The 27563-nt window shown below is 47.7% G+C and overlaps 1 protein-coding gene across 2 annotated transcripts in view; it reads left to right on the top strand.

The window, feature by feature from the left end:
* LOC105476218 (Fli-1 proto-oncogene, ETS transcription factor) overlaps positions 1-27563 on the top strand; it is a 125742-nt gene that overhangs the window by 74540 nt on the left and 23639 nt on the right. For both annotated transcript variants that reach the window (XM_011731928.3, XM_071075795.1), the window contains exons 3-5: positions 7489-7643; positions 12130-12333; positions 21323-21388. In XM_011731928.3, coding sequence (XP_011730230.1) covers positions 7489-7643; positions 12130-12333; positions 21323-21388 — 425 coding nt within the window. The remainder of the gene's footprint in view (positions 1-7488; positions 7644-12129; positions 12334-21322; positions 21389-27563) is intronic.

Below are 27563 nucleotides of genomic sequence, written 5' to 3' on the forward strand. Positions count from 1 at the left end.
TTTTTTTTGAGATGGAGTCTCACACTGTTGCCCAGGCTGGAGTGCAATGGCTCAGTCTTGGCTCACTACAACCTCCGCCTCCCAGGTTTAAGCAATTCTCCTGCCTCAGCCTCCTGAATATCTGGGATTACAGACACGTGGCACCACACCTGGCTAATTTTTGTATTTTCAGTAGAGACGGGGTTTTACTATGTTGGCCCGGCTGGTCTTGAACTCCTGACCTCATGATCCGCCCGCCTCAGCCTCCCAAAGTGCTGGGATTGCAGGCATGAGCCACCGCGCCCGGCTTTGTTGGAGATTCTCTGGCCTGTTGTAACCTGAATCCGCCCACTCCTTACCTCCACCGCCCCTGCCTGGTGCAAGCCAGCAGCACCTCTCCTAGGCTTCTGCAGGGGCATCCTGCTCTCCCCACTTCCTCCTGCCTTCCTGAAGTCTGTTCTCCGGACAGCAAGCAGCCAGAACCATGCTTTCCTCATTTGTAACCCTGTTGCTCAAAACTCTTTAATGGCTTGTGACGAAATGCAAAGCCCTTAGCATGGCGCCACCATCCCTCCGACATCCTCTCTACTGCCCCCTCCATCCCACTTCCTCCCTCCACACCAGCCTCAGGAGACTCTAGCTGCTGCTCCTAGACCCCCAGGCACCCTCCTGCCTCAGAATCTCTTCCCCTGAACTCCTTCCTTCTGGAACATTCCTACTCCATCTAGTCATATGACTCTCTCCCTCACGAGTTTTGGGTTTCTCTACCTGAACCTCACCTTTTCAGAGGCCTCCCCTGGCCACCTGATTGAAACCAGTGCCTCCTCACTCTTTACTCTGCTTAGAGTGTCCTAGTTCTTATCACCTCCCCCCCTGACATGTGAGCAGGGCCTGAAACGGTAGGTGCTCAATAAATTGTCGTCAGATAAATAACTGAATGAACACATGGCTGAGCAGACTCAAAAGAGAAGGTGCTTGTTTAAGGTTAAGACACAGACCCAGGTCTGCTGACTCAGCCCCTGCAATGCTGAGCCCGCATTGATGCATGGCTTCTGAGTTCCATCTTCATGCTCATTGGAGACCCATGGGTATTTGTGTCTCTGGTGGGAAGGAAGTATGCTGCTCACCACTCCGTCCCCTGCTCCCAGAGAATCCTCAAGCACTCCAGGATACTGATCCTGGGCCAAGAGGGCCCAAGGAAACTGATTTTTGGAACCCACTTGCCAGCTCATACCTGGCTCCAGTCACACCAAAAGCCAGCTGGAGAGGGCCTGTGTGAATATTCCAGTGAACAGACAGGATATTTCCCTGGCTTTGGCTACACAGAGCAGCAGCCTCTGCTTTTGAGTTGCTTGTCTTGACCCAGACCATCAGCAGGTAACAAAGTAGGTTCGGAAAGACTGATGTCTTCTCACCCACCCTAGGCAAGCAGAGACAATCCTGTGGGCTCTCAGAGCCAAGCAGCTTAGGCACGGCCATCGCCAGCACCCCACAAATATTCCCTAAGGGCTCACGTGTAAGCTGGACTAGTGGCTAGCAGGAAGCAAGGAGTTTTAGAAAAATGTCATTGCTTACAGTGGAACCATGTCAGACCCTGTCATTTAATTACGCAAAAAGCAATGACAGAATGAAATAAATGCCAGGCTCTTTAAATCTCTCATCCTGAACACCGTGCGTCTCATATCCTCTGAGTATTGCTGATAATGACAGTTTGTTACTTACATATGATTTGGTTGTTTGCAGTGGTCTAATTTGCCATAACACAAAAAGATAGGAGAGGATGTTGTAATGATTCTGAACTTCAGATGAGAAAACCAAGGTAGGGCGTACAATTTGAGATCGCCTGGCTCACGGGCTAGACCTGTGCTGTTGAATGCAGCAGCCACTAGCCACAGGTTGCTACTGAGCACTTGAAATACGGTTAGTTGAAAATTGAGATGTGCTCTAAATATAAACTGCGTACTAGATTTAGAAGACTTACTATGGAAAAAGTGTAAAGTATCCCATTGATTATTGATTATGCTGAAATGATCATCTTTTGGCTATATTGAGTTAACATCTTAATATACTTTAATATATTATTAAAATTCATTTCATCGTTTTGTTTTCTTTTAAAAATCTGGCTACTAATAAATTTAAAATTATGTAGCTCGGCCGGGCATGGTGGCTCATACCTGTAATCCCAGCACTTTGGAAGGCCGAGGCGGGAGGATCACCTGAGGTCGGGAGTTCAAGACCAGCCCGGCCAACATGGTGAAACCCTGTCTCTACCGAAAATACAAAATTAGCTAGGCATGCCTGCAATCCCAGCTACTCGGGAGGCTGAGGCAGGAGAATTGCTTGAACCCAGGAGACGGAGGTTGTAGTGAGCCGAGATTGTGCCACTGGACTCCAGCCTGGGCAACAAGAGCAAAACACCATCTCATATTAAAAAAAAAAAAAAGTATGTATCTCGCGCATGTGGTTCCCATTCTACTTCTATTGGACAGTGCTGGGCCACAGTGTTCTGGACTGTTCTGTGATTCACAGCGCATTTTTTCTGTGTTCCTTGACAGCATGGGCTTCTGAGTTACATCTTCATGCTCACCGGAGACCCATTGGCATTTGTGTCTCTGGCGGGAAGGAGGTGTGCAGTGCGCCTGAAGCTACCATGCCCACTTGCTTTTCACCCCAATAACAAACCCTCTGGCCCGGGGCAAAGAGTCAAGTGCAGAGACTGAGGTCTGAGGATCTCAGAGGCAGGTGGCTTTCCCGTGTTGAGGGAGTTTTGTGCCTCTTTCTTCATATCTTCCTGTTGTGGTTGACTCTGTTAGGCTGGGCTGCCTTGAAACAGTATGGCCCATAGGTTCTTTTTCACATGTAGACTTCAGCAACTTGATCCAAGCTGTGGTCTGCAAATAACTCTCAGCTGCATCCTGTCTCAACCACAGGGATTGGGGAAAACATCCCGTGAAGAAAAGAATATCAGTTTATAGAGGGAAATGCAAGACTTGCCTTGTGAGCCTGGTGTTCAGGACCAGAGTTCAGCGCTCACCTGCCTTGACACTCCCTGACCTGGCCCCCAGGGTCTGGATGCCCTGGACACCTAGAGACTCACATTCCACACAGAGAAGGATCAGCTCCTGTTCCATGGAACTTGTGCCTCTCTGGCTGTGAGGCCCCTTTCTAAACTCCTGTGCTCTGAACCTTGCAGTATGAGACATGTCACACGTAACCTGGGTGGGGAGGCATACACAGGATCCTGGAAAAGTTAGCAGCATCTACTGTGTATGGAGATGAAAACAGCTAGTAGATTAGGGCGACGGCTTTATCATGGGTGATGCTTTTTCTTTTCTTGGAATTTGCTTTTAAGTTATTGCATCTCCTTTTCAAAAACAAAAGAGTCACATGTATGTCTTGCAGATATCCTAAAGGCAATACAGATTGTTTAATTTTTGCACAGGGTGCATACTACGCAGGAATCACATGCCACGGGTCCTAATGCAACCATGTGACTTAGGTAGCCCTCGAGGCCTCACTTTGGCCGTGTGAACATCAGGTGTCCTTTGACAGTGAGCCTGGGCTCAGATTTGCGGGTCTGACGATATGCCCAAGTTCAGTTGCTCTGAGTAGACTAGGAAGGTAGAGAAGATCTTTTGATAGTCTAAAGAGGTAATCTTCGGGAGAAGTCTTTGAAATCTCCCTTCATCCAAACACCCAAGATTTCACACCTTGTTTTAAATCGTCTAACAGATTGCAAAGGTTTTTTGGAAACCAGTAGCAATGTTCACAGAACACACACACACAGAACTCGAAGAGTAAAGAGCTATGACCAGCAGTGGAAATGAAGGACAAGGGCTACCCTGCCCTCGGCAGCTTTGCTGTGGCCTCTGTTGCCCTGAGATGGAGGAGATGTGCCTCGTTATTACACCCTTGGGGCCACCGCCACCTCCCTGATCTATTGTGGCAGCCCCAGGCTCTCTTGTCACCTGTCCCAGTGCTATCAGCTGCCAGTGGGCCCCAGCCCCATGCTAGCTGTAAGTGCAGGTCTTAATACAAATTAGCAGCAGTGCAGGCAGGCTGAATGGCAAAACCTCGTCCCGCGCTCCCCCTCCCGCTTGTTTTCATCAAGCCCTCTTCACAGGCACCAGCTGCCTCATTAAAGAGCAGCCTTTTATGCTGGGCTTCACCTGTACCCACCCTGAGCGGCAGCCGTGGAGCCCCATGGCCGCACGCAGGGCTTGCGCTGGCTGGAGGAGGCACGGTGCTTGGGAGCTGCAAGAATGGAGGGAGGTCTGGCAGGCGAGCGGGCGAGGTATGGCTTTCCTTCTTTCTCTCCCTGAGCAGTGGGAGGAGGGCCAGCTGGGCAAGTGTGGGGAACCAGGATGGTGCCAGCCCTTCTCCCTAAGGACACCGGCCTACGGGTCCTAGTGCAGAAGCCTGGCACCGAGGACAGGGCCTTTTTCCAGAGGAGAAACACCCTAGCAGGCGAGGGGCCAAAGCGATCACCTGTCCAGCTGGGGAGCAGGTGTGTGCACAGGGCCGGGGGCAGGGAGAGAGGAGGAGGGAAGCGGAACTGGGAGAACTTCTATGGCTCAGTGAATGAGGAGGTTCTGCTCAGGGAATGAGTGGCCACGGCCACCCCAGCAAGAGAGCCCCCTCCTCCTCTGAGTCCACTTTCCCTTCGTCCAGGTGTCTGTGGCTCCTCTCCTTACAAGGTCATGTGTTAGGCAGGTTTGGGGAAACATTTCTTTCAGCTTTTCACATTTATTTTCCTCCATCCCTGGCACCTGGGACCAGCCCTGCCACCTGTGCCTACTGTACATGGCCATAACCCTAAAGGCTCACTCCATTTCAGTGAGTCCTGAGGTGCTGACTTCTCTGCACAGCAAGAGGTCAGTTTTTAACTCAGAAATCCCCAGGGGCCCGGCTGATGTGGAAAAGAATTTTTCCAAAAATCGTCTCTCCACCGTCCACACAGGGGAGGAGCCCATGGAGTGTGCCCTCCTGTCCCACCATCCCCTGCCCCCTGCTGTCGTTCTCCTTTCCGAGAGACCCCTGCCCAGGCCCTCTGCCCTCTTGCTCTGGGCATCCTGCAAGGGAAGAGCATGCAGTGTGGAGCCCGCCTCTCCCACAGAGGCCGCCCGCCAGTGAAAACCTTGCTCACTTGGTTGCAGGCCAACTGAATCCTTCAAACTTCAGTTGGACTGTTTCACAACTGATAAGGATGCAGGGAAAGGCTGCCAGGCCGTGTGTGTGAGTGTGTGTGTATGTGTGTGTAATGTGTATGCGTGTGTGTGCAATAGCTCTGCGTGTGTGTGCGGATGAAGTGTACGTGCGTGTGTGCACGTTCTCTGTGTTCAAATGTGTGCTTCCATGTGGGTGAAGTATGTGTGTTCCGTGTTGGAATGTGTACAGTGCATATCTGTGCATGTGTGTTGACGTGTGTGCATGCATGGAGGCATGCATCTGTGTGCACATGTGTTCTCTGTTGACGTGTGTGCATGCATGTGGGTGGAGTTTTGTGCACACATGTTCTGTGTTGGAGTGTGTGTGCACATGGGCATGCATGTGTGCGAGTGTGTGCCTGCAGTTAGCCCCAGGGCGGGTGAGGGGACCCAGTGCACTCCAGCCGGAGCTCGGTTCAGATGCAGGCAGCAGGGTCTGACCGGGACTGCTTCATCTCCGGCCAGGTCCTTCCACAGCCGAAGCCAAAGGGCCAAACGCTGGTGAAAAGCCCTGATGTGCTACTGCCTCCCCTCCACTGCCATGGGGATGTTAAACCTTCAGCAATCTGCGACTCTGACGGCTGGTTCTTGGTTCTCTGCCTGGAAAAACAGTAGGCGAATAGTAAAACCTTAAATTCTAACATGTGTGAGTTATACATCTTATTTTCATTTTCAGCCCATGTTCCCCTCTGTAAGACATCAGGAAAAAATTACCATCTGACTTCTAATATCTCAGTGGAGCATTTATCTCCCAGCTATGATAAGTGATCTTCAATATTTTTTTCCTTTCAGATTAAGAAACAAATTCATTTAATTTTCTTTATTGAATGTGCTCAGGCCTCCCCGCCCTGCCTGGGTCTCAGGAAGCCCTGGGCTCCCTATCTGGCATGGCCCTGCTCCTCAAGGCCTCGCTGTGGTCCGTTCCTGCCCCTGGCAGGGGATGGAGAACAGTGGCCAGGCCTTTGGAACGTCCGGAGAGGTTATGTGGCCTAGAGTTGGAAGGCTGTAATCTGAACCTTATCTGAACTCCTTGGTCTGAAGGCCTGGTTTGGAGCTTTTGAGAGAACTGGCTGTCTCCCAGGCTGCCAGAACCGATGCTTCCCGCTCAGTATAACGGCAGTTACAGCTTCAGCTTCTGCTTGGCCTTCCCATCATCTCCGTTGGTCCTGCTGCTGCTGGAGTGGCTGAGCAGCGGGCACTGGGTGTGACAGGGTGGCACCTCCCCCAAGTATGCTGGAGGTGTGTGATGCTGGGCTGGGGGGGCATGCAGAGTGTGTTTGCCAGCCTGCTTTAGGGCACCAGGTGGCCATGGGTGGGACGTCACCCCTCCAGACAGCTGCCCAATCACCAGTGCTGCAAAATACCAGGTGCTGATCAAGTTCTGTAGCTCTAGGCTAAGTTGGATGATCTGCTTTCTCCCTTGTGAATGTCCATACTGCTCCACGGTGAGCTTGGGGTCAGGGCTGCAAAATGCCACAGGGCCACCACCTCTCCATCAGGGGGAAGTTCCTGGATTCCATTCCTTCTCCAAGTAGCAACCAGCTCTTTTGCATGTGTGCTTGATAGTGAAGCTTAACACAGAACACCCGAGTCCTGTTTCCACCTTGACTAGCTGTGTGACTCTGAGCCAGAAAGCCCTGTCTGGATTTCATTAACCATGAAAAGGAGATAGTAACCCTTGCTGTGCCTATCTTGGGGGTTTACTGGAAAATTCGAATATAACAGTGTATGAGAAATGCATTAAACTTCTCTAGGTACAACAGAAATCACTCACTGAGAAAGCATTTGCTGCTCACCTCCTATGTAAGAATATTAGGGTTAAACAGAGTGATGACCATCCTCTCAAGAACTCAGCAGTCAGGAGGCACAGGCCAAGCTAAGAATCAGGCAGTGTGACAAGTCCTTATAACCAAGGCGGGCACCAAGTGCTGGGGGACTGTGGGGAAGGCGTGTCTGGGAGCATGGACTAGGTTGCCTGGCAGTGAGGCTAAAAATGTAAGCTGCAGTCAGACAGGGAGGGTTGCGATGCCACACAAAGAAGCTCAGACCTTGGTCTGAGGGCACTAAGGCGCTGCCAGAAGGTTTTACGTACTGTAATTATAGGGCTGGGCTGGGATTTGAAGGAAACTCTGGTGGCAGCATGGAGGATAGAAAGAGGGCATCATCATCGTCATGGCACCAGGCGCGGCTGGGCAAGGGCTCCATGGTCGTCATCGGAGCCCTGGAGCTCATGATTCGGAGGCTGGGGCGAGCTGCCCTGTCAGTGCTGACCGCCTCTGGGCTTTGTCTCTTCTCACTGTAGGGAGTCTCCGGTGGACTGCAGCGTGAGCAAATGCAGCAAGCTGGTGGGTGGAGGCGAGTCCAACCCCATGAACTACAACAGCTATATGGACGAGAAGAATGGCCCCCCTCCTCCCAACATGACCACCAATGAGAGGAGAGTCATCGTCCCTGCAGGTAACTCGGGAAGCAGGCTGCCTGGGCGCCATTCACTTCCCCGCTCTCTTAGGGGCAGGGAGCATCTAAACCTTTATCTGATACTCTATCCCTTGTGGAACTGCAAAATGGAGAAAGCTGCACACGGGCCGGGAGTGGTGGCTCACGCCTCTAATCCCAGCACTTTGAGAGGCTGAGACGGGTGAATCACTTGTCAGGAGTTCTAGCCAACATGGTGAAACCTCATCTCTACTAAAAAAAAAAAATACAAAAATTAGCCAGGCATGGTAGTGGACGCCTGTAATCCCAGCTACTCAGGAGGCTGACGCAGGAGACTCGCTTTAACCAGGAAGGTGGCGGTTGCAGGAAGCCAAGATCGCACCACTGCACTCCAGCCTGGGTGATGGAGTGAGACTCTGTCTCAAAAAAAAAAAAAAAAAAAAAAAGGCCACACATTTTACCTTACTTCCTAGCTGCCCCCTAAGACAGTATCCCAGATGTCACCTGATGTGTGGATGCTAGAAGCCCCACCCTTAAGCAGACCACATCACAAACTCTACATCAACGGCCCGGTCCTCAAGGACGGGCTGCTCAGAAAGCAGAGGCAAAGCCGCCTCCACCCAAAAGGACTCCCGTGAGCTCTGGATGTGGGCATCCCTGCCTGTGAGGAGGGCAGCTGCAGAGGCCTGTCCTTCCCTCCAGGCTTGTACTTCCCGGCATCTGCCGGGTTCCACCTTTCCAAAATTACAGCCAGTTCTTTCAGTTTTAAAATAGAAAGAACTATATTTAACTAATGGAGCGCCTTAACATGTGTGCCACAAGTTATATCATTAGGTAAAAATAGCTTCTTTTTCCCTAGGTATTGGTGCTGTTGGTCCCAGAAAATAAAATCATTGTTCAGTCCTTCAGTCCATTGGCTGGACACTCCACCCCAGCTAGCACCAGCACGCTCAGCCACCTGCACAAAAAGGGTGTTTAAAAACTGCCACGTGTAGAACTGGTGCCAGGTAGAAGGAGCAAGGACGTCCAAATCTTAAGCAAAGTGGATTACAGGGCAGAGACTAAACCTGACCTTACCAAAATAACTTTACCAGAGAGGCAAAACTCCTGCCATGTGGAAAAGTGTAAATGTAGTTGCATCTGAAGTCAAAAGGTTAGACATCTCTTTGAGGTAGCCCGAAGGCATCTGCCTGTAGGTCTAAAGGCAGAAATTTTAAGGGGCGCCTCCTGCCTTGGCCCGTGGTGTTTGTTTTTCCTGAGAAGTTGCATCTCACCATATCCCTGGATTACAGCTGCCTCCCTGTGCTCTGGGCCACATTCAAGAAGGTGTGAGCAGGAGGGAGGCAGGAGAGGGGTGGGGCCTACAGGAATTTCTCCGTATCCTTTAGGACTTAGAAACGACTCCTAAAGCAATTCTAAGTTTGCTCTTTCACAAGCATCTGACCTAACAAAGGAAGAGGAAGAATTGCTTCTATTTATTGAGTGCTTTCTAGGTGCCAGGCACCGTGTAAATTGCTTTATCTCCATGGCATTACTTAAGCCACCTGTCACAGGAGACCAGCTAGTGACGTTTAGCCCAGGTGTGTCGTCTCCCTCCTCACCGAAAGCAGACAAGGAAACCGTACCACAACTGACAGGTGGGAATCTCTTTGTACACCCCAAAGCAAAGCTGAGTCTCACGGGGTCTTCACTCAAACGGTTTCAAACTCCCCTGCTTCAGCCAAACAGCTCCCAGCCCGGGAGGGAAGGCTTGTGGGACTGAAGAGTGTGGGGATCTGAGATTGTCTTTGAACCAACCTCTGGCACCATCTCATTTTGGGGGTCATTTTTGGGAAGGAATCTGGAAAATGGGCAGAAGTGGCTGGACTGCTACGTCAACCCTCCAAACCTCCAGTCAGTGTTGAAATGCTTTCGAAAGGAATAGCAAAACCTCAGGCTTCAGTGAGCCAAGTTACCTAGAGCAGTGATGGTGAAAATAGCACAAATTCATGTCAAATGATTTTCAAAGCACGTCATGTAATGAATTCTCAGGCTATGGACTTACTTCATTATTTTAGCTCCAGCTAGATCTTTCAGATCGTCACACATTTTGGCTTCCTCCAGGCCAGGCTGTGGACATAAGGGGAAGTCTCATTTGGGCAAGTCCACAAATCAAGGCAATAAAATATTAGTGGAATAACTGATTGAATTTATGATGGGATTTAAAGACAAGTATAAATGTGGGCCCTAGTTAATCACTAGCTCCATGTTCAGATGGGAAGAAACTAGGACTAAATCATCCAGGAAATAGCATTTGGAAGAGTTTAGCATGATCCAGAGTTGAAGATTTATAATTCATTGTGCTGTAGAGGTAGAGAAATAATATTGTTGCAGAGCCCAAAGCAAGGGAGGAAATAATAAAATAAATAAAATATATGGTGTAAAATTGAACTTGAGGCCTTGGATACTAAAAGTGAGGAACCGGGAGAAGCGAAGAATGAAATAATATGCTACATAATCCAACTCCCCCTACGATATGTTTCTCTAGAATTCTGAAAAGGTGCAAAATTATTTCCATTTGCCAATGATCCGTGCCTAATTGCTTCTGGAGAGCAAAAGAGCAAGAAATGTATCTGAGAGAGAGGAATACATACTTGCATAATGACGCTTTAGAGGAGCTCTGCTTTTTGGCATCAGAGCAGTGTAACTCACAGGTGAGGTAAAGCAGGATGGTGAGAAGAGGAAAGGGGCTTTGGGGGGGACCCACCTCTTCAACTTAGTGAAGTCCTGTGATGGTTTCTTTTGGAACCCCGGCCCAGATACTTACCAGCAATGGGGCTTTGGGCAAATGACTTAACCTTTTAAGACTCCACAATGCATCTGTAAAATGGGGATATTAAAAGATTTCCTTGGTAAGTACAAACAGGGCTCACGGAGCTGGTGGCACATAGCACCCACCATCTGAACCGTCACTGCTCACGGGGCATTAGGTTGTTGGAATGACATTCAGCAGCAGGCTGTGACCTGTGAACCCAAACTCTCCTAACTCTTCCCCTTTGCCAGCTCCTCCACCTCCAGCACAATACAGCCACAACTCTCATGCACGGGCAGGGCCTGGGCATTTTGCAAAGCAGACTCGGGCCCTTCCACCCAGATTCTCACCCGTAAAGCCAAGGTGGGATGGAGAGCCCAAGGGCAGCTGACACATGCTTGTGTAAAAGTGCTGGGAAACCTGCCTCTGGCTTCCCAGCTGTGAAGTGTGAGCCTTGCTTCTTTCCCCGCGTCCACTCCTAGTCATTCAATCCTGGTTCCCAGCTTTGCCACGAGCCTTCACAGACACTGTAGAATGAGAGGGTGAGTTGGTTGAGGGGTAGCACAGATATTCCTGCCTAATAAATATGTTAAACAGGCTCATTAGAAGCCGGAGGCTGATGGCTGACTCACAATAAAATGCCGAGTCTCTCCTCCTCCAGGAAGTCTTCCATGACTCTCCAAATTTTCACGATTCCCTTCCACTTATGAGTCCTCAAACCACCGCCACACAATCCATTGCTTAGTAGTGGTGTGCCTGCCTACCTGTTTCATGGGAATGAGTATTTCTTGAAGGCAAGCGTCATGTAGTTTTATTCTATGATGAGGATATTTAAGGTGTTTATTGGACCTACTAACAATTGGTTGCCAAGTGAAGAGATGGGTTTCAGACTGTGATAAGTGATAAAAGAGTTCTGCCTACTGTGAACCTGCTGGAACTCATCACTTGTGCTGAAAGTGCAACATCCCCAACACACACACACACACACACACACACACACACACACACACACACACACATATTGAGAAGGAGAAGGAGGTATGAGTGTCCTACCACAGAGATGGCCTCAGTGGTTATCTTACCTGTGTTCACTCAAGAGCTGAAAGGTTCTCTCCGATACCATCTCTCATCTTTGGGTATTTAAATATCTAAAAACTGTTTTGGGGATGTCCTGGTAGAAATTTCAACACAGCTGTGCTCGAAAGGAGAAAATCTAGATTGGGTTTCTGTTCAGGACTAACACCACTGGGTTTTCAACTGCACAGATGGAATTGCAGTAAAAGCCTCTCTCTCTGTTTCTTTTCTGTAGCCATCTGAGGGATCCGTGTTCTTTCATGAAATCATTAATATTCTTGAAATACAGATGGTTCCCCTTTCCAGAGACATTGGTCCCGGGATCTGTGAAATTGTGTTTATTTTCATTTTGATGCCACCATTTCTCAGGCAAAGGTTTCAACTGCTCTCCAGAACTTTAAAGAGTGCTGTGTCAGGCTACGTAGCGAGGCAGCTAAGCACCTCCCTGGAGTGCTAAGTGGTTCAGGCAGCGCCAGATGCCATGGAGCCAGATGGCTGTTCCAGGGGGACCATCTGGAAGGGAGCTTTCCCAGAGAGAGAGAAGGGAGAGAAAGAGGGACAAGGGGTGAGGGAGGCTTCCTAAGCTCTCAGGGAGCCTCTACCTACCTGCAGCCCTTGCTAACAACATCTTCTCCTCTGCAGACCCTACACTGTGGACACAGGAGCATGTGAGGCAGTGGCTGGAATGGGCCATAAAGGAGTACGGCTTGATGGAGATCGACACATCCTTTTTCCAGAACATGGATGGCAAGGAACTGTGTAAAATGAACAAGGAGGACTTCCTCCGCGCCACCACCCTCTACAACACGGAAGTGCTGTTGTCACACCTCAGTTACCTCAGGGAAAGTAAGTGCCACCCAAGCGCCCAGGGCTGGGAGGAAGCTGCAAGGCCTGCTCGTTTCCCATGGGGCCAACCCAGGGAGAGGAAGTCAGTGCTGCCCGTTCAGGTTGGGCAGATGCTGCGGGAGCAGCACTGTGGGGCCTGTAGCGTTGCCAAGGTCACGTGGGCTCCTACAGACCCTGCGAGGGGCAGACCCAATCCTGAAGTGTCAAAGGAAGTAAAACGAGGAATGGAGAAAAATAGAGAGCTGTGACCTGGAGGGGGTCTGCCAGAGGCTGGTTACACTCTTCCCATGAGACTGCCTTTCCAGAAACTATCCCAATTTGAAAATAGATAGAGATGGGTTGTGCCCTGGCTGGTGTTTTCCTAAGTGATTATTTAAAATTCCTCCAGGAAACTCTACATTCAAGGCTTTTGGATTTAAGGTTTTGAAAACAATTTACATATTAGCTTCCTCTTAATCTTGGGCTACTCTGGCACCCCCTAACCCCATTTGACAGGGCTGGTATCTGCACACTTCCTTGATAAGGAAGAGCAGTCACAGCTGCAGGTGTGTTAGGATCTGGAGACTTTCTTCTGGTACAGCTAAGAGAAGGAAAAGAGCTTTGGAAAGGGTGAGCTTAAGAAAGCAAGTGGGCAGTTGTCCAAGAGATTTATCTAATAAGAGGCACTCTAGCACCAAGTGCCCATCAGTCTGATATGAATTTCATTTGATATGAAATATACACAGAGCAGAAGAATGGAATTATTTTAGTTCCACTGGTAACCTCAGCCTGAACACTTTGCTGGAAATCCAGGCCAGGTGGTGTACCAGTGCTACCCCTAAGTATGGAAGGATTGTCCTGGGGCCTGAAAAGATGGTGCTAGGATCACAGGAACACAGGTATGGGCTCGCACTATGTAAGAGCATTCTAACAGCCCTGTGCAAAGACAGACAGGGCAGCCTTGAGATGCTATTTGTTGTGAATGGCCAAGGTAGCTGGGAGTCTTGCAGGAGGTTAGCTTTGGGCAGGTGATTGATGATTTTAAGCCCCCTTCACAAGTTGAGATCCTTAGACAGCACCTCTGGGACCTGCTTTTCCTGGAATGGCTGGCTCTGGGTTGGTGAGCTCTGTTTGCTCTCCATCATTCGGTGGACCTTTAACTCCCCGTCTTTGGAATCCACTGTCCCCTTCAGCCGCAGTGTTCCTCATGGGGCAGGGGCAACACGTGCTGGCTGGAGAAATGAAAAATCAAAAAAATGCCTTTGGAAGTTTCCACTGGTGCCTCTGTGCTCTCTGGTCACCTTTCCGAAGCGTCTGGTAACCAGTGCGAGAAAGTAGATGATGCAGTGTATGTTAGCCCCGGAGCAATTACCTCATGTCTGAGTCTTGCTGTAACATGAGGTCAGCCCAAGAAACAATTTCAAACACGGGGACAATTTTCCACCCAGTTTTTCAGAGCTTTGGATAATTAGCGTTTTCTAATTCATATTTTCAGCTTTTAACTGTTTGTGGAATTTTTAAAAATAAGGATCTTTGAACAGAGTCCCGCAGTGATCTAGGCAGGCCAGGGTGGGTGCATGGAGGTTAGCAAGAGAAGGAGAGACCAGCAAAGCAACCTGATTCCAGCAGGAGTTTGCAGGAACCCTGAGCCCTTTCTTTCATTTGCAGGAGTAGAGAGGACAACAGTAGCATAGATGGCATGCTCTGAACTGTTAGTTAAATGGTCTAGTGCTTTGAGACTCCTTGGCAGATGCCCTTGTTGGTAGAATGTTCAAGGCATTCTCTCCATGTGGAGAAAGCCCATTCATGCCATATGACCCCCGGGCCCTAACCAGTCCATAAACAGCCCAAATCCCCCTAGTACTTCCTGCCACCAAACCATGGAAGCACAGATGCTGGAGTGAGACAAATGCCCGAGAAGGTGGTCACTGGTAGAGAGACCTTCTATTGGAGAAGAGCAGATAACAAGGTTGAAGTGGAGGTGCAGAGGATGGCATTTTGGGGGGTATAGCATGGCAAGAAAAAGTGAATCGCTTCTTTCTTTTTAAGAATATTTATAGACAGAAAATGCCCCCCAATCAATAAAAATGTTAGGTTTCCCAAAAGGGACTTATTAGTGGAGCATATTTCCAGAGCGGAGACGAGGTGGAATCCAGCTTGTGTACTGAAGACATTTGAACATGCAGGGCGGATATCCAGAGTTGAAGATGGTGGCTAACAGTAGCACATCCACAAGGTGGGAAGTAGTCATTCTGCCATTAAAATGATTATCAGGAAACACCATGAGAAGTGCTTAGGATATGATGTTGGGTGGAAAAGCTCATTATAAAGTGGTCTGTGCACTGATAGAAAAGCCATGTCTGCCTACGAAAGCAAAAAATTAAAATAGTTGTGTTAAATTTAAAAAAAAAAAAAAAAAAACTTGCCCCAACATAGTATTGAAATATCCTTTTGAGGAACCTAGACTTAAAATGATCCACTGTCAGGGAAAAGGCTTTTAGATTCATGCTGCTTTTTAATTGGTGTCTACCTTGGGATTCCAGCCTTGGGGACCCTCTAGTGTGAGGTGGTGGCTGGCTGCTAAGCGCCTGCAGGAGGCCATGTGCTGGCGATCGCGTCTGCTCTGTCTCTGCTCTGGATTGCTGGGAACTCCCCAGTGACAACCAGCACTTTAAACCCTTTTAAAGCCTTCAAACACTTTATTGTTTTTCCAGACTGACTTCCAGTGGATGTTTTGTGCTCAGGAGGAAGGCCAGTGCTTGTGGACAGTTTGAGGCCATGAGTCAAGGCAAGGGGAGAGGGTGCTGATTCTTTGTGCTTTATCATCTTGTCCTTTTGTTGGAGAGGAAGGTGGGGCTCAGATATTTCCCCCTTAGCAAGAGATGGAAGGAAAATAGCTGAGATCCTTCACTCCGGTGGAGGAAGTGCTGCCAGGTGAAGGAAAGTTGATAGAGCAGAACTGGGGACCTGAGCCTGTGGCTGGTTGGATGTCAGGAGACTCCAAGTTGGTGGCACTTCTCTGATCTAATCTTTCTGGGGCTTAGTGGAAAGTCTAGAAAAAGGAAAACTTCATAGGATAAGAAGCTTTGGCATCAAATTTACATTTTGGTGAAAATGTAAATTTCACTTGACTGTTTATTCTGGTGGTCTGGGAGGGGAGCTAGACTTTTACATTTTAAATGCAAATATATTTTCCAGGGTGGAGAAGAAAGAGCAGTTTCCTAAGCCCCTACAGACCCTGTCTGATGGCCAGGCGTGCTAGGGAGGTGTTTGTTCTTCACACCTGGGTGTGTCAGCTGTGCCAGAGGAGCTGTGTCACACGCTGCCCACCCTCCACCCCCCCACCCCCGGCCACAGGAAATGCAAGGAGGACTGTGATGACGGGGTGGCCACGGTCCTTGTGGTCATTCCCATGGGTCCTGGGAAACTCCAGGGTTTACACCTGTCAACCCCAGCACTTTGGGAGGCTGAGACGGGTGGATCACCTGAGGCCAGGAGTTTGAGACCAGCCTGGCCAACATGGTGAAACCCTGTCTCTACTAAACATACAAAAATGAGCCAGGCGTGGTGGTGGGCTCCTGTAATCCCAGCTACTCCGGAAGCTAAGGCAGGAGAATCGCTTGTATCTGGGAGGGGGAGGCTGCAGTGAGCTGAGATGGCACCACTGCATTCTGGCCTGGGCGACACAGGGAGGCTCTGTCTTCAAAGAAACAAAGGTTGCCCCCTTGTGGACGACTACCTACAATACCCATTTTAAAGCTGAAACCACTGAGGCCGGGACAGCTTCAGAAGTTGGTTCAAAGGCGTCCAGCCAGTTGAGAGCACCTGGTGTCTAACACTCAGGCGTCTGGAGTCCCAGTCCCTGGCCTTGCACTGCCGACGTCCCCCCGGCCCTGGAGACAGCAAGCCAGCCTGCGCCACACAGGCAAGGCAGCCTCACTCCCGCCCGGCCTTCCACGTGGACAGCCCGGCCACTTCCCCCACGGCATTTTCTGTTGTCATTTGTACCAAGAGATAAATGCTTTCCAAAAACTTTCCTGTGGCCTCCTGGAAGAAGGCCGATTAAGCCAAACCTATCGCCACGCTAACTTTGTCCTTCTCTTGGCCTGACTGTCGGCCCCACCAGTATCTCTCCCAGACACACCCCCTGTGGCAGAGGAGCCTTCGCAGCAGCAGCTGCGGGAACGAGATTTGTCCCTTCTCAGGCCAAGGCGGGGATGGACCTCGAAGAAACGGAGGGCGCAGGGCGGGCAGTTCAGGCGCAGGGCCGCTGGGGGGAGTTTGCGCATGTCTGGGAGCCCCAGGCTCCTGGGGAGGAGGGGAGGCAGGAGGAAAAAGAGCCTTTTTAAAATTTTACAAACAAGTTGGTTTTGTATGTCTATCTGGGTCTGACCTGGAAAAAATACTAAGAAACTGCGTCTTCAAACAGTGGCTGCTCAAAAGAATGAAATATACTGCGCGACGGGGAGACCACAGAAAAGGTGCCTATCTTGATTCCCATTTTTAATTTCAACTTTAATGGAAAACACATTTTGCGTTTTGTGGTCTTTCTACCTGCAGCCTCAGATGGTCGGGCAGAGGTTTTGAGTCTGGGCAATTAAGCTGGTGCAATCTTATCACTTCCAGGCCGGGGTTTGACCGGTGAGGGAGAACAGAATTCCAGCTGAACAAAAGGTCGGGTTTCCCTGGACTCAGTAGTCAGCCAGGATTGTTGTTAAAAGAGCCCAGAGCCTTTCACCCTCCCGCTCCCGCACCCTCAGCCAGAGCTATGGATATAGCAGTGCAGCCCAGAGAAAAGGGAGACCTGGATTCAATAGGCTGGCTGTGAGGGGGCACTGGTGAATTCTATGGTCACAGCGAGGCAGGAGACAAAGGCTTTAGCACTGGGACTCTTGTGTCCCCTGGCCCAGGTGTCCCCGATGAAAAGCAGGTTAGGTTGGGGGAATGTGAAGCAGCAGAAACCGTGATTGTTGGGGTTCTACCCCACACCTGCAAAGCCTCACACTGCTCACTCTCCTCTCCTTTCAGATCCAGGTACTGTCTCTAGCAGCAGATGGACTCAAACATAGAATGGAAAACGATCTTTTCCGCATGCTTGCAGTTTGGGAAGGCCATTCTGTTCTCAGCAGGAACTACTTTATGCTTTTTAGAGCAAAAATGCCCCAATAAATAGATATACGTATATGCATACACACCCATATGCACATATATACATACAAACACACATACAGAAACTTACAAATAACCAAGTAGGCAAATCTTGTACTTCAGTTTGAACTGAACTATAACACAGAAGTGCAGAAATCATTAAGTGCGCTACTTGAGGCGTTATCATGAAGTGAATCCACTCACTCGCATAAGCACCTCCCAGGTCAAGGAGTAGAATTTCAGCCCCCTGCACCCTCTCTCCACCCCACGACCACTTCCTCCCCAAAACTAACCACCACCCTGCCTCCCAAGCCCATAGGTGAGTTTTGCCTGTTTCTACGATTTAGTCTGGAGGCGGTGGGGTCTGTCGGACTGAGGATAGGTTTTGTGGACAGACCAGGATGGGGGTCCTGCCTCCTGCAGTCTCTGACTGTGTGATCCTCGGAAAATGATATGACTTCGCTGACTGTTGCTCTTCTCATCTGTAAAAAGGAATAAGGGAATGCTGGTCTGCGTGGCTTATGCAAGGATTAAGTAAGAGAATAGATGGCAAGCGTCTGGCACACTGTGCATGTTCCGGGAGCGTTGCATCCCCCACTTCACCGTGGCCTGTTTACCCTGAGGTGCTGGTATCAGGAAGGATGGGGAGCTCAGCAGCACAGGCCTGTGGCGGTGTCAGGCCAGAAAGAGCCTCAAGGGCAGGAGAAAGCAGTCCAAAGCCACAGAGAGGGAGGCTGGGCTCCAGGAGGACCTGCCTGCGTCGGACCAAGTTCCTTAAGAAAACAGAGCCTGGGGAACTGATGAAGTAGAAATTGGAGAAGAGGAGAGAATCTGGGTCCCTTGGGTGAGAGGCCAGATGCCCCCAACCAGCCCCTGCTTGGGGAAGGCAGCCTCTCCTTCTAGGAGTGAAACTTGAACCGAGAACAGTCTTTAGGGCAAAATCCTCTTCCTAGGTTGCCATGAAATATGTATTTCATGCAAGCTTTGGAGAGGTCAAATGACCCTTTCTCTTGGCTTTCTGGGAGTTTCCTGTGGAATTCATGTGTGCCCAAAGAAGAACTTTCACCAAGGGGGAAATGTAATAAATGTGGTTTATCTAAGGTTCGTGCTTTCGGCTACATCTGCACTAATGACTCAGGCAGTTTGCTCCTCAGAGACCATCATTTTTCTTTATTTGCTCCAGCAGTGAGGTTTCAGCCTGAGGGAGAGAACATCAGGGACAGAGAGTCAAGCATTCTTGGTCCTGCTTCTGGGATTTTTTTGTATTCCCTGGGAACGTTTGGTTCCATTTCTTCACTTCCTTCCAGTCGTGCCGAATTATTTCTTATTGCAGCAGAACCCATTCATAACTTTAATCGGAGGACAAGACTAATGCTCAGTAAACGCATGTATAAAGAGAACTATTGTATGTAATTGTGACATCTGTGGGAGAAAGGATGTAAAAATAGTAATGATCATAGCTAGCATTTATGGAACACTTATGAGCCAAGGTCCATTCTGAGCACATTACATGCATTATTTGATTTAATCTTCACAATGCCACTAAGTGGTATTCACCCATTTTGCAGATGAGAAACTGGTGGCTCAGAGAGATGAGAGAAATCAATGGAGAGCACAAAGCTAGTCAGTGATAAGACGCAGGTCTAATTTTAAACTCTCATTTGCTTAATAAACATGCAGTCATGCTTTGCTTCATGATGGGGATAGCTCATCTTCATGTGAATACCACAAAATGTACTGACACAAACCCACATGGCATAGCCTACTACACACTAAGGCTGTATGCTACAGCCTGTGGCTCCTAGCTTACTAACCTGTATAGCATGTTATTGTACTGAATATGGTAGGCAATTGTAGCACAATGGCAAGTATTTGTACATCTAAACATTTAAAAGATACAGTAAAAATACACTATTACTGCTGTCAAATATGTGGTCCATCTTTGCCCAAAACATCATTTTTTGCTGTGTGACTATTAACAGGAACTTGTCCCGGCCTTACTTTGTCATTGATATTCTTGAAAATGGAATAACCAAATGTAGCTGGCTCTTGAATGTTACATTCATGTGACTGTCTCATTTCTAACATGGCATCCACATAGCCACACTTTGGCATACAGAGGGCTCAATACACCCCCATCATCCCCCTTCTTGTTTCCGTCTAGAGCTGCTGCAGAGCTAGAACTAACAGTCATGTTCTAGGCAGCTGGAGAATTCTTATAAAATTCTCTTCCTTGGCCGGATGCGGTGGCTCACACCTGTAATCCCAGCACTTTGGGAGGCCAAGGCAGGCAGATCACCTGAGGTCAGGATTTCAAGACCAGCCTGACCAACATGGAGAAACCCCATCTCTACTAAAAATACAAAATTAGCCGAGCGTGGTGGCACATGCCTGTAATCCCAGCTACTGGGGAAGCTGAGGCAGGAGAATCGCTTGAACCTAGTAGGCGAAGGTTGCAGTGAGCTGAGATCGTGCCATTGCACTCTAGCCTGGGCAACAAGAGCGAAACTCCATTTCAAAAATAAATAAATAAATTCTCTTCTTCATCGCCTGGCTTGGGTAGTGCACACATTTTCTCTGAGGCACACAACCAAACGCCCACAGCTGGGTGAGGCGGCAGCTCCATTTCTGCATCCCTTCCATGACTGGAGACTAAAAATAGGAGTGTCTGACAGCCCATTCCCACCCCTGGCACCCAAGCCAGTCCACTCGGCCACAGGGAGCAGGGAAAAGCGTTGTTTAGAAGAATTTTCTTAGCCTCGAACACATGTGTTGAACTTACGGTATGTTTTGTAAAAGCAGATCCCAGCCCTAGCTTCGAGAGCTCTTTAAGATTTCCCTAGGAGAGTCTCAAAGAGAATGGCAAAAATGCCTAAATTTCACAAATTACAACCTTGAATTCACTTTAAACAGAGGAACAAATCTAGTTTTAGGAAAGAAGGGAGAATATGTTTTCCATGCAACAACAGCAAATTATTCTTTCAAAGTTCTGGGTATAGAAGAGGTATGCATTGAAGTTGAATTTTTAAAGATTGGATATCAGCATTCTGAGATTACAGAAAATTCAACGCATGACTCTTCAGGTTCAGTGTGTGCTCTTAGACATAGGTGAAGGGAAGCAAAAGTTCCTATTGGAATACTACCACTCATCTCCTTCCCAACTCCCAGCGCCCCTCCACCAGCAACAGATACCCGTGCACCTTACCCTCACCTGGGAAAGGACCCATGTGTATGTAAACCCAAAGGATACCACAGCAGGAAGGAGCGATACTAGCTTCTCCGCCAGGCCATGGCAAACTATAAGCTGCAGGCCAAATCTGGCCCATGGGCAAAACAACAAAAACTAAGAAGACTGTGCAACAGAGACTGTAGTTAGCCTATAAAGCCAAAATATTTACTCTCTCCTTTTGATAGAAGTTTGCCAACCTCTGCTCTAGTTCAAGAAAAAAAATCAAAATCTAGACATGTCAAGTCACTCACCAACTGTCACATGGTGAATTAATAACAACTGGAACAGACCTGGGTTTACTGATTCTCAGTGCTGTGTTCCTATCATGAGATGGCACAGACCAGAACGTTTCAGAACGATGAATATGGCAGCTCAGGGGTCATGCTGTCTGTTTCCCCAGAGAGCATTTCATTCCAATGTATTCTGTCTCTTTACTCCGTAAAGTTATTACAGGCCTGTATGATTGTCTCCGAGCAAACGGATTCCATTCGCTTTTCCTTTCTTTCTAGGAGTCCTCTGTCCCTCTTCCCCTCTCCCCATCTCTTTCCCTTTCCACTCCCTCCTCATGTCATCTCCTACTCTTGATCTCAGAAGAACATTTTGGTGATAACCTGTTTATGTTTTGCCTCTCAGGTTCACTGCTGGCCTATAATACAACCTCCCACACAGACCAATCCTCACGACTGAGCGTCAAAGAAGGTAAGTTTGTTCTTTTGTGCACTTAAAATTTTCTTCTGAACCAGACATGACACAGTCCCATGCAGTTAAGGTTGACGCAAAAAACCAGCTTGTTCCACTCAACTTTTCCTAGCATACAAAGACGAGAAGCCAAAGACTTTTGCCACTTGTGCTACCAGTTGCAAAAATACAGTAAAGAAGGTTTTACAGTATCTTGTAATAATATCACAAAGATACAACTTGAAGTTGTCATTCCATGCAGGAAAACATGTTACATTTAGGAAAAAATGAATGCTGCTTACTTTCAAAGTTGAAAGTTGGGAGTTTTCTCTGATGAAAATAATGAAATGAGGATTTCAAGGATTCCAGCATGTCTACCCTTAAAGGTTTTTTTCCGAAGAAATTTTAGCAGCCGGTCATAGTGGCTCACACCTGTAATCCCTGCACTTTGGGAGGCTGAAGTGGGCGGGTCACTTGGGGTCAGGAGTTCAAAGACCAGCCTGGCCAACATGGCAAAACCCCCATCTCAGCTAAAAATACAAAAATTAGCCAGGCATGGTGGCAGGTACCTGTAATCCCAGCTACTTGGTAGGCTGAGACATGAGAATCGCTTGAACTCAGGAGGCAGAGGCTGCAATGAGCCGAGATCACGCCACTGCATTCCAGCCTGGGCGATAGAGTGAGACTCTGTCTCAAAAAAAATTTTAGCAATGTCAATACATTTTTTAAATGGTGGCTTAAGGGTTTGGTCTGGTTTGGTTTGGTTTTGTTGAGAAAGAAAACTGCCTCAGCAAATGCTCTTTGCCAACGAAGATTTTAGTAAATGTCACAATAGCATTGCTCAGTGTCTTTATGAAACGTCATGAGGAGTGGTTCCGATACTGTGTTAGATTTCAGGCATAATTCATGGTACCTGGTTTAAAGGAGAAAAAATGTGAATGCATAATTATTAGGAACCAGAGAGAGACTGGAAAAAATACTTGCATGGCATGGCAAAAATTCCACAGAGGAGGGGACTTTTGAATAGGAGCTTGAAGAATAAATAATAAGAGTGTGGCAGGCACTCTGTCCTCCTTGGCTCGCTCTCTGTCCCCAGTTTTTCTCTAACTCACCTTCCCCATAATATAGAAGAAAGGCACAAGCTCTCAGGATCAGTTACGTATAGCGCAGCATAGCATAACCTTTCAGAGAAACAAAGGCTCTTCTAAGGAAAGACCATTTGGCTCAACATCCGCATGGGGTGGGAAGGAAACAGAGACCCAAAAACACTCGCTGGGTGTCTTGCCCAAGGTTACAACTTGATCACATAGAAATTTGTGTTTCCTGTTAACAATTTATAATTGAATAATGACCAGAAGGTTTAGTGGAAGAGTTATACCACAGAATGAATCCACTTTTAAATATTTATGTTTTTTCATTTGCTTCCTTCTCTCCTATCCCACCCTGAGCCAGTCCTGTTTCTGCCACTGTTTTTCCTTTCCAAATCAGATTTCTTGAGTTTTGTCATGAAAACTGAATTTCTATGGATTCATTCTGCATTGTGAGTCAGATTCCACTGGATGACCTATTTTAATATGCTGTTGCAAATGTCTGTAAGACAGAAAATATATTTTAGTGGCAAACGCATTAGATTGAAGGTCAGGGCACCTTTGGCTTCCCGTGAGAAAATCACTTCAGACCCTGAACCTCAGTTTCCTGTCAAATGAAGGGAGGAACTTGGTCAGCAAGAGGCCAGCCCTGACTCTGGAGCTTCTAAGGAGATGACAGGAGCCACATTGCGAGGGCTCAAGAGCCACCGTCCTTTGATTTCTTTCACATATTGAGTTGTATTTCATTTGTGGATAGGGATCCACAAATGGAAGGGAGGAAAAAAGAAGGGGAAAATGACTGCAGGGAGAGAAAGAGAGAAGGAAGGGAAGGGAAGGAAGATAGGGAGGGAGGGAAGCAAGGCTATAAGGAAAGAAGGAAGGAAGGGAAGGAGGGAGGGAGGGTTGGGAGGAGCCCTAACCTCTGAACTGCTGAATTCGAATTTTTGTAAGTTTCTCTAACACTTCAGGCTACAACCTGCTACCAACATCAGAATTAGCCAGTGAGGCTCTGAAGCAGAGCTAATGAAAGATTTTCTGATACTGGGCTTCAGATATAGGGTTTAGTTTAGAAACTGGTTTATCCAAATTGAAATGTGTTGCTAACCATCTCCTTCCTCCTCCTCCTCCTCCGCAGGTCTTATTGTTCAGCCCTGTCCTCTACCTGCCATACGCATTTCCTTCCCTTGGCCCTTTTGTGTTTAGGGAGTACATTTGTAACACTGCTGGCTCATTCAGGCTTATTGTGGGAGCAGCTCCCTCTTGCTGGGTAGCAACCCCTCTTCTGAAATGAATTAACTATAGTATCCAGGCAAACGCACACTGCCAGGACCTTATTCAGGTGGTGCCGGCATTTATCTCCCAACATTGGGCCTGGCCTCTAGAGACGATTAAGCCTGTGCTTTGCAGGTGCATCTTTTGTCCCCAGTAAAGCTCTCCACTTGAGCTGTCTTGCTCTTCTATGCCTTCCCCTTGTGAGGTGGTCTGAATCTGTCTGAACGACCCATCAAGCCACAAAACAAAGTACATTAGCAAGACAAAGCTAACCAAGCCCTCCCTCTATCCCTCCCTGCCTCCTCCCCACCTCTCACTGGCTCTCCTGCTCTGCTCTAAACACTATCTATTAGCTATTAGAAGACATCAGGCAACCTTGGCTCCGTCTTCTTTGAATAAGACACACACAGCCCCAAACAAATCCAGAGTTCATCAAGAGCACCAGAGCTCTGTGTGTGTGTGTGTGTGTGTGTGTGAGTGCACACTGGTGCAGTCCACAAAGGGCAGGTGCTGACATCAAGCACAAAGCAAGGAAATTGAGGAGATGCTGTCTGTTAATGTGTCTTCAAAGCGCTTATCAAATTAGAATGGCTTTTTGCTTTAAAATTGTATAATCACCCTTCCAGCTTGTCTCTTGAAAATGGCTGCAATCTCTAGGGGTTTTTTGTGCCCAGGAAGTAAGACTAGATTTTAAAAATTAATTTAGAACAATCTTTAAGCCCCTTTAAATTAAATATTCTATGGACATGGATTGGATCCAGCTAGCGCAGTTATGCTCTACCTTTAGTTTATCAAGGCTAATGCCCTTAAAAAATAAATTAGGATAAAAGCTATTGTTATCCATTTACAATAGCAGCCACAGCTGTCACCTATAAAGGGTTTTGGAATATATCAGACACCTTCACATGCTTTGCTTTGGAGCCCTGCACTGGGTCTTTGAAGTAGATATTATTATCTCTATTTTGCAGACAAAGAAAGTGGGGTTCAGCACTATTAAGTGACTCACTGAAGGGTACACAGCTACGCAATGGCAGAGCAAGGACTCAAACCAGGTTAGAGGATTAGACTAGAAGCCCCTCACTTTCTGGCAAATACAGCTTTTCTCTTCCAGCTGCCTTTCTGCAAAAGCAATACCTACCCTAAAAGTAACTTGGGCAAAGATGTGAATGTTTTGCATTACTTGATTTCTGTCCATACGGTTTTCCCACTATCAGCTCCAACTTCATCCCTAAACTCTTCTCTTTCCAAAGATGAACCGATACACGACTTATGGTTGGCATCAGCCCTTAGTTCTGAGAGCACAGAGAATCACCTGGAGATCTTTAAAAATACTGACCCTAGGACAAATATTGCATGAGCCCACTCATAGGCGGTAACTGTCAAGTTTATAGAGCCAGAAGGTAGATGGTGGTTACCAGGAGTGGCAAGGAGTGGAAATGTGGAATTAGTGTTTAATGGGTAAGAGTTTCCATTTGGGAAGATGAAAAGGTTCTGAAGATGGATGGTGGTAATCGTCACACAACATTGTGAAGGTACTTAATGGCACTAAATTGTACACTTAAAATGGTTAAAATGGTAAGTCTTATGTTACATATTTTACTAAAATTTTGTAAATGCAAAAATTAAAATAAAAAAATACTGATGCCCAAGCGCCAAAAAATGACGCATTAATTCAGAATCTCCAACGATGACTCCTGGGCATTGGAAATCTTTTAGAGCTCTCCAGGTTATTCCTATAAGCCAAGCTGCAGCCAAGCTAGAGGAGCCTGCTTTAGAGAACAGAGACAACTGGAGAGAAATGAGGCCCATTTAGAGCTACTCCAGATTTCCCTGGAGATACACTGGGCAGTTGTCTGGCCCCAGACTGTCCTAGAAAAGGAATAGCAGGCCCTACTGGTATATTGACAAAGGTGTAGGTAAGTGAAGAGACTGTACGTTCCTGATTAGATTTTTTGTCATTGTCATTGATGACTGATTTTACTGATGTATGATATTACTGATTTTGACAACTGTACATTAGTACATTTCAGAAATTTCTTTCTGACATGTCCTCATTCAGTCCTCTAAAAAGTAGATAGGGTGTTGGTAACGTGATTTTACGGGAAGGACACTGGGGTTGCAGAAGTTAAGTGACCTTTTCAAGCATATAAGAGTCCTGGAGTCAGGGCTACTGACTTTCCACACCTTGTTCTCTCCAGTCCTCCAGGCTGCAGATGTGCGTGTGTCTGCCCTGGTCCCAGGTCAGAGCTTCACTTTGTTTTTCTGGGCAAAGCCTGCCGGAGGCCTTCCCAGCTCACTCAGCTGGCCCAGCAGCATGCAAGAATCAGCACATCTCCTCCTCAGAGCTTCTTTGCATGCCTAAGCCCTCATTTCCTTAGTTCCTCATGCTGAATCTGTTTAAATACCTCTGACTTTCCAAAAGACAGAGGATATTGAGTTCCTTGTTTATTAACTCCTGGAACTCATCAACCGGCCAAGGGCCTGTGGAGCATTGAGCTTCTAGCCCCAGCCTGGGAGCCTTTCAGGGCTGCCATTGAACGCAGAAACAGAAAACCGCAGCCCCGCTGCAGGCGGAATGGCCATCTCCAGCCGTTGCCTTGGCTAATGGATAAAAAGTCTGTCGGCTTGCATGCTGAGTATGGAAAAGAGAGGGGAGAAACTACCTTTCTGTGTGCCTTAGAGTGAAATGCCTGGTTGGTGCTGAAGCCCATGTTAATGAGAGCCTGGCTTCTCTCCAGGAGAGTCCTAGGTGGCAGGAGCCATGCACATGGTAACAACAGCTTTTTGGCAGCCCGGTAGGGTTTGCCAAGCACGTTCCTATCCATTATCCCATTTGTGCCCTCTGGTGCCATCACCATGAGATGACAAGGCTGGTAGTATTTTTATCCCCCTTCTGTAGATAATGAAAACAAGGCACAGAGAGATTTCAGGGGTCCTTAGAAGGCACCCAGGTCATGAAGCAGTACAAGACTCAAATTCGGGCCTTTGCTGTGTTCTATGCTTCCTCTAGGCTGCTTCTGGAATCATTATCTCAGCATACTTGATTCAAGCATCTGACAACATCATAAGGATTCTTCAATACTCTCAGTTTACCTAAGGCAGACATTGGTCTCCTATTTCAGCATTATAGCATACTGATTAAAACTCAGGCTCTGGACTCAGATTGTGACCTGGACAATGCGCTCACATTTTTCTGCCTCAGTTTCCTCATGTATAAATGAGGATAATTGTAGTGCCCCTTCAGGGATGATCTAAAACTCCTAAATCAGCACGTCTGACACACCAATAAGTGCTCAATAAAAGTTATAATAAGGATTGTAAATTGTTATTCTAATTTATTACAGTGAAAATTACAATAGTAGTTAACATTATTATTGCAAGTTAATTACAATATTTTTGAGGGTTTACCAGATGTTAACACTGTACCAAGGGTTGTGAAGGATACTATACATAGATAGCCAAGCTGCTTTAAAACTTATTAGGGGGCCGGGCGCGGTGGGTCACGCCTATAATCCCTGTACTTTGGGAGGCCGAGGTGGGCAGATCACCTGAGGTCAGAAGTTCGAGACCAGCTTGGCCAACATGGTGAAACCCCATCTCTACTAAAAATAACAAATTCGTCAGATATGGTGGTGGGCGCCTGTAGTCCCAGCTACCAGGGAGGCTGAGGCAGGAGAATTTCTTGAACCCAGGAGGCGGAGGTTACAGTGAGCCAAGATCACGCTGCTGCACTCCAGCCTGGGTGACAGAGTGAGACTCTGTCTCAAAAAACAAAGCAAAAACACAACTTTTTAGGGAGACACACCTATGAAATATGAAGGAAATGTAAAACTGCA

Source organism: Macaca nemestrina, chromosome 12, assembly GCF_043159975.1.
Source record: "Macaca nemestrina isolate mMacNem1 chromosome 12, mMacNem.hap1, whole genome shotgun sequence".
NCBI lineage: Eukaryota > Metazoa > Chordata > Mammalia > Primates > Cercopithecidae > Macaca > Macaca nemestrina.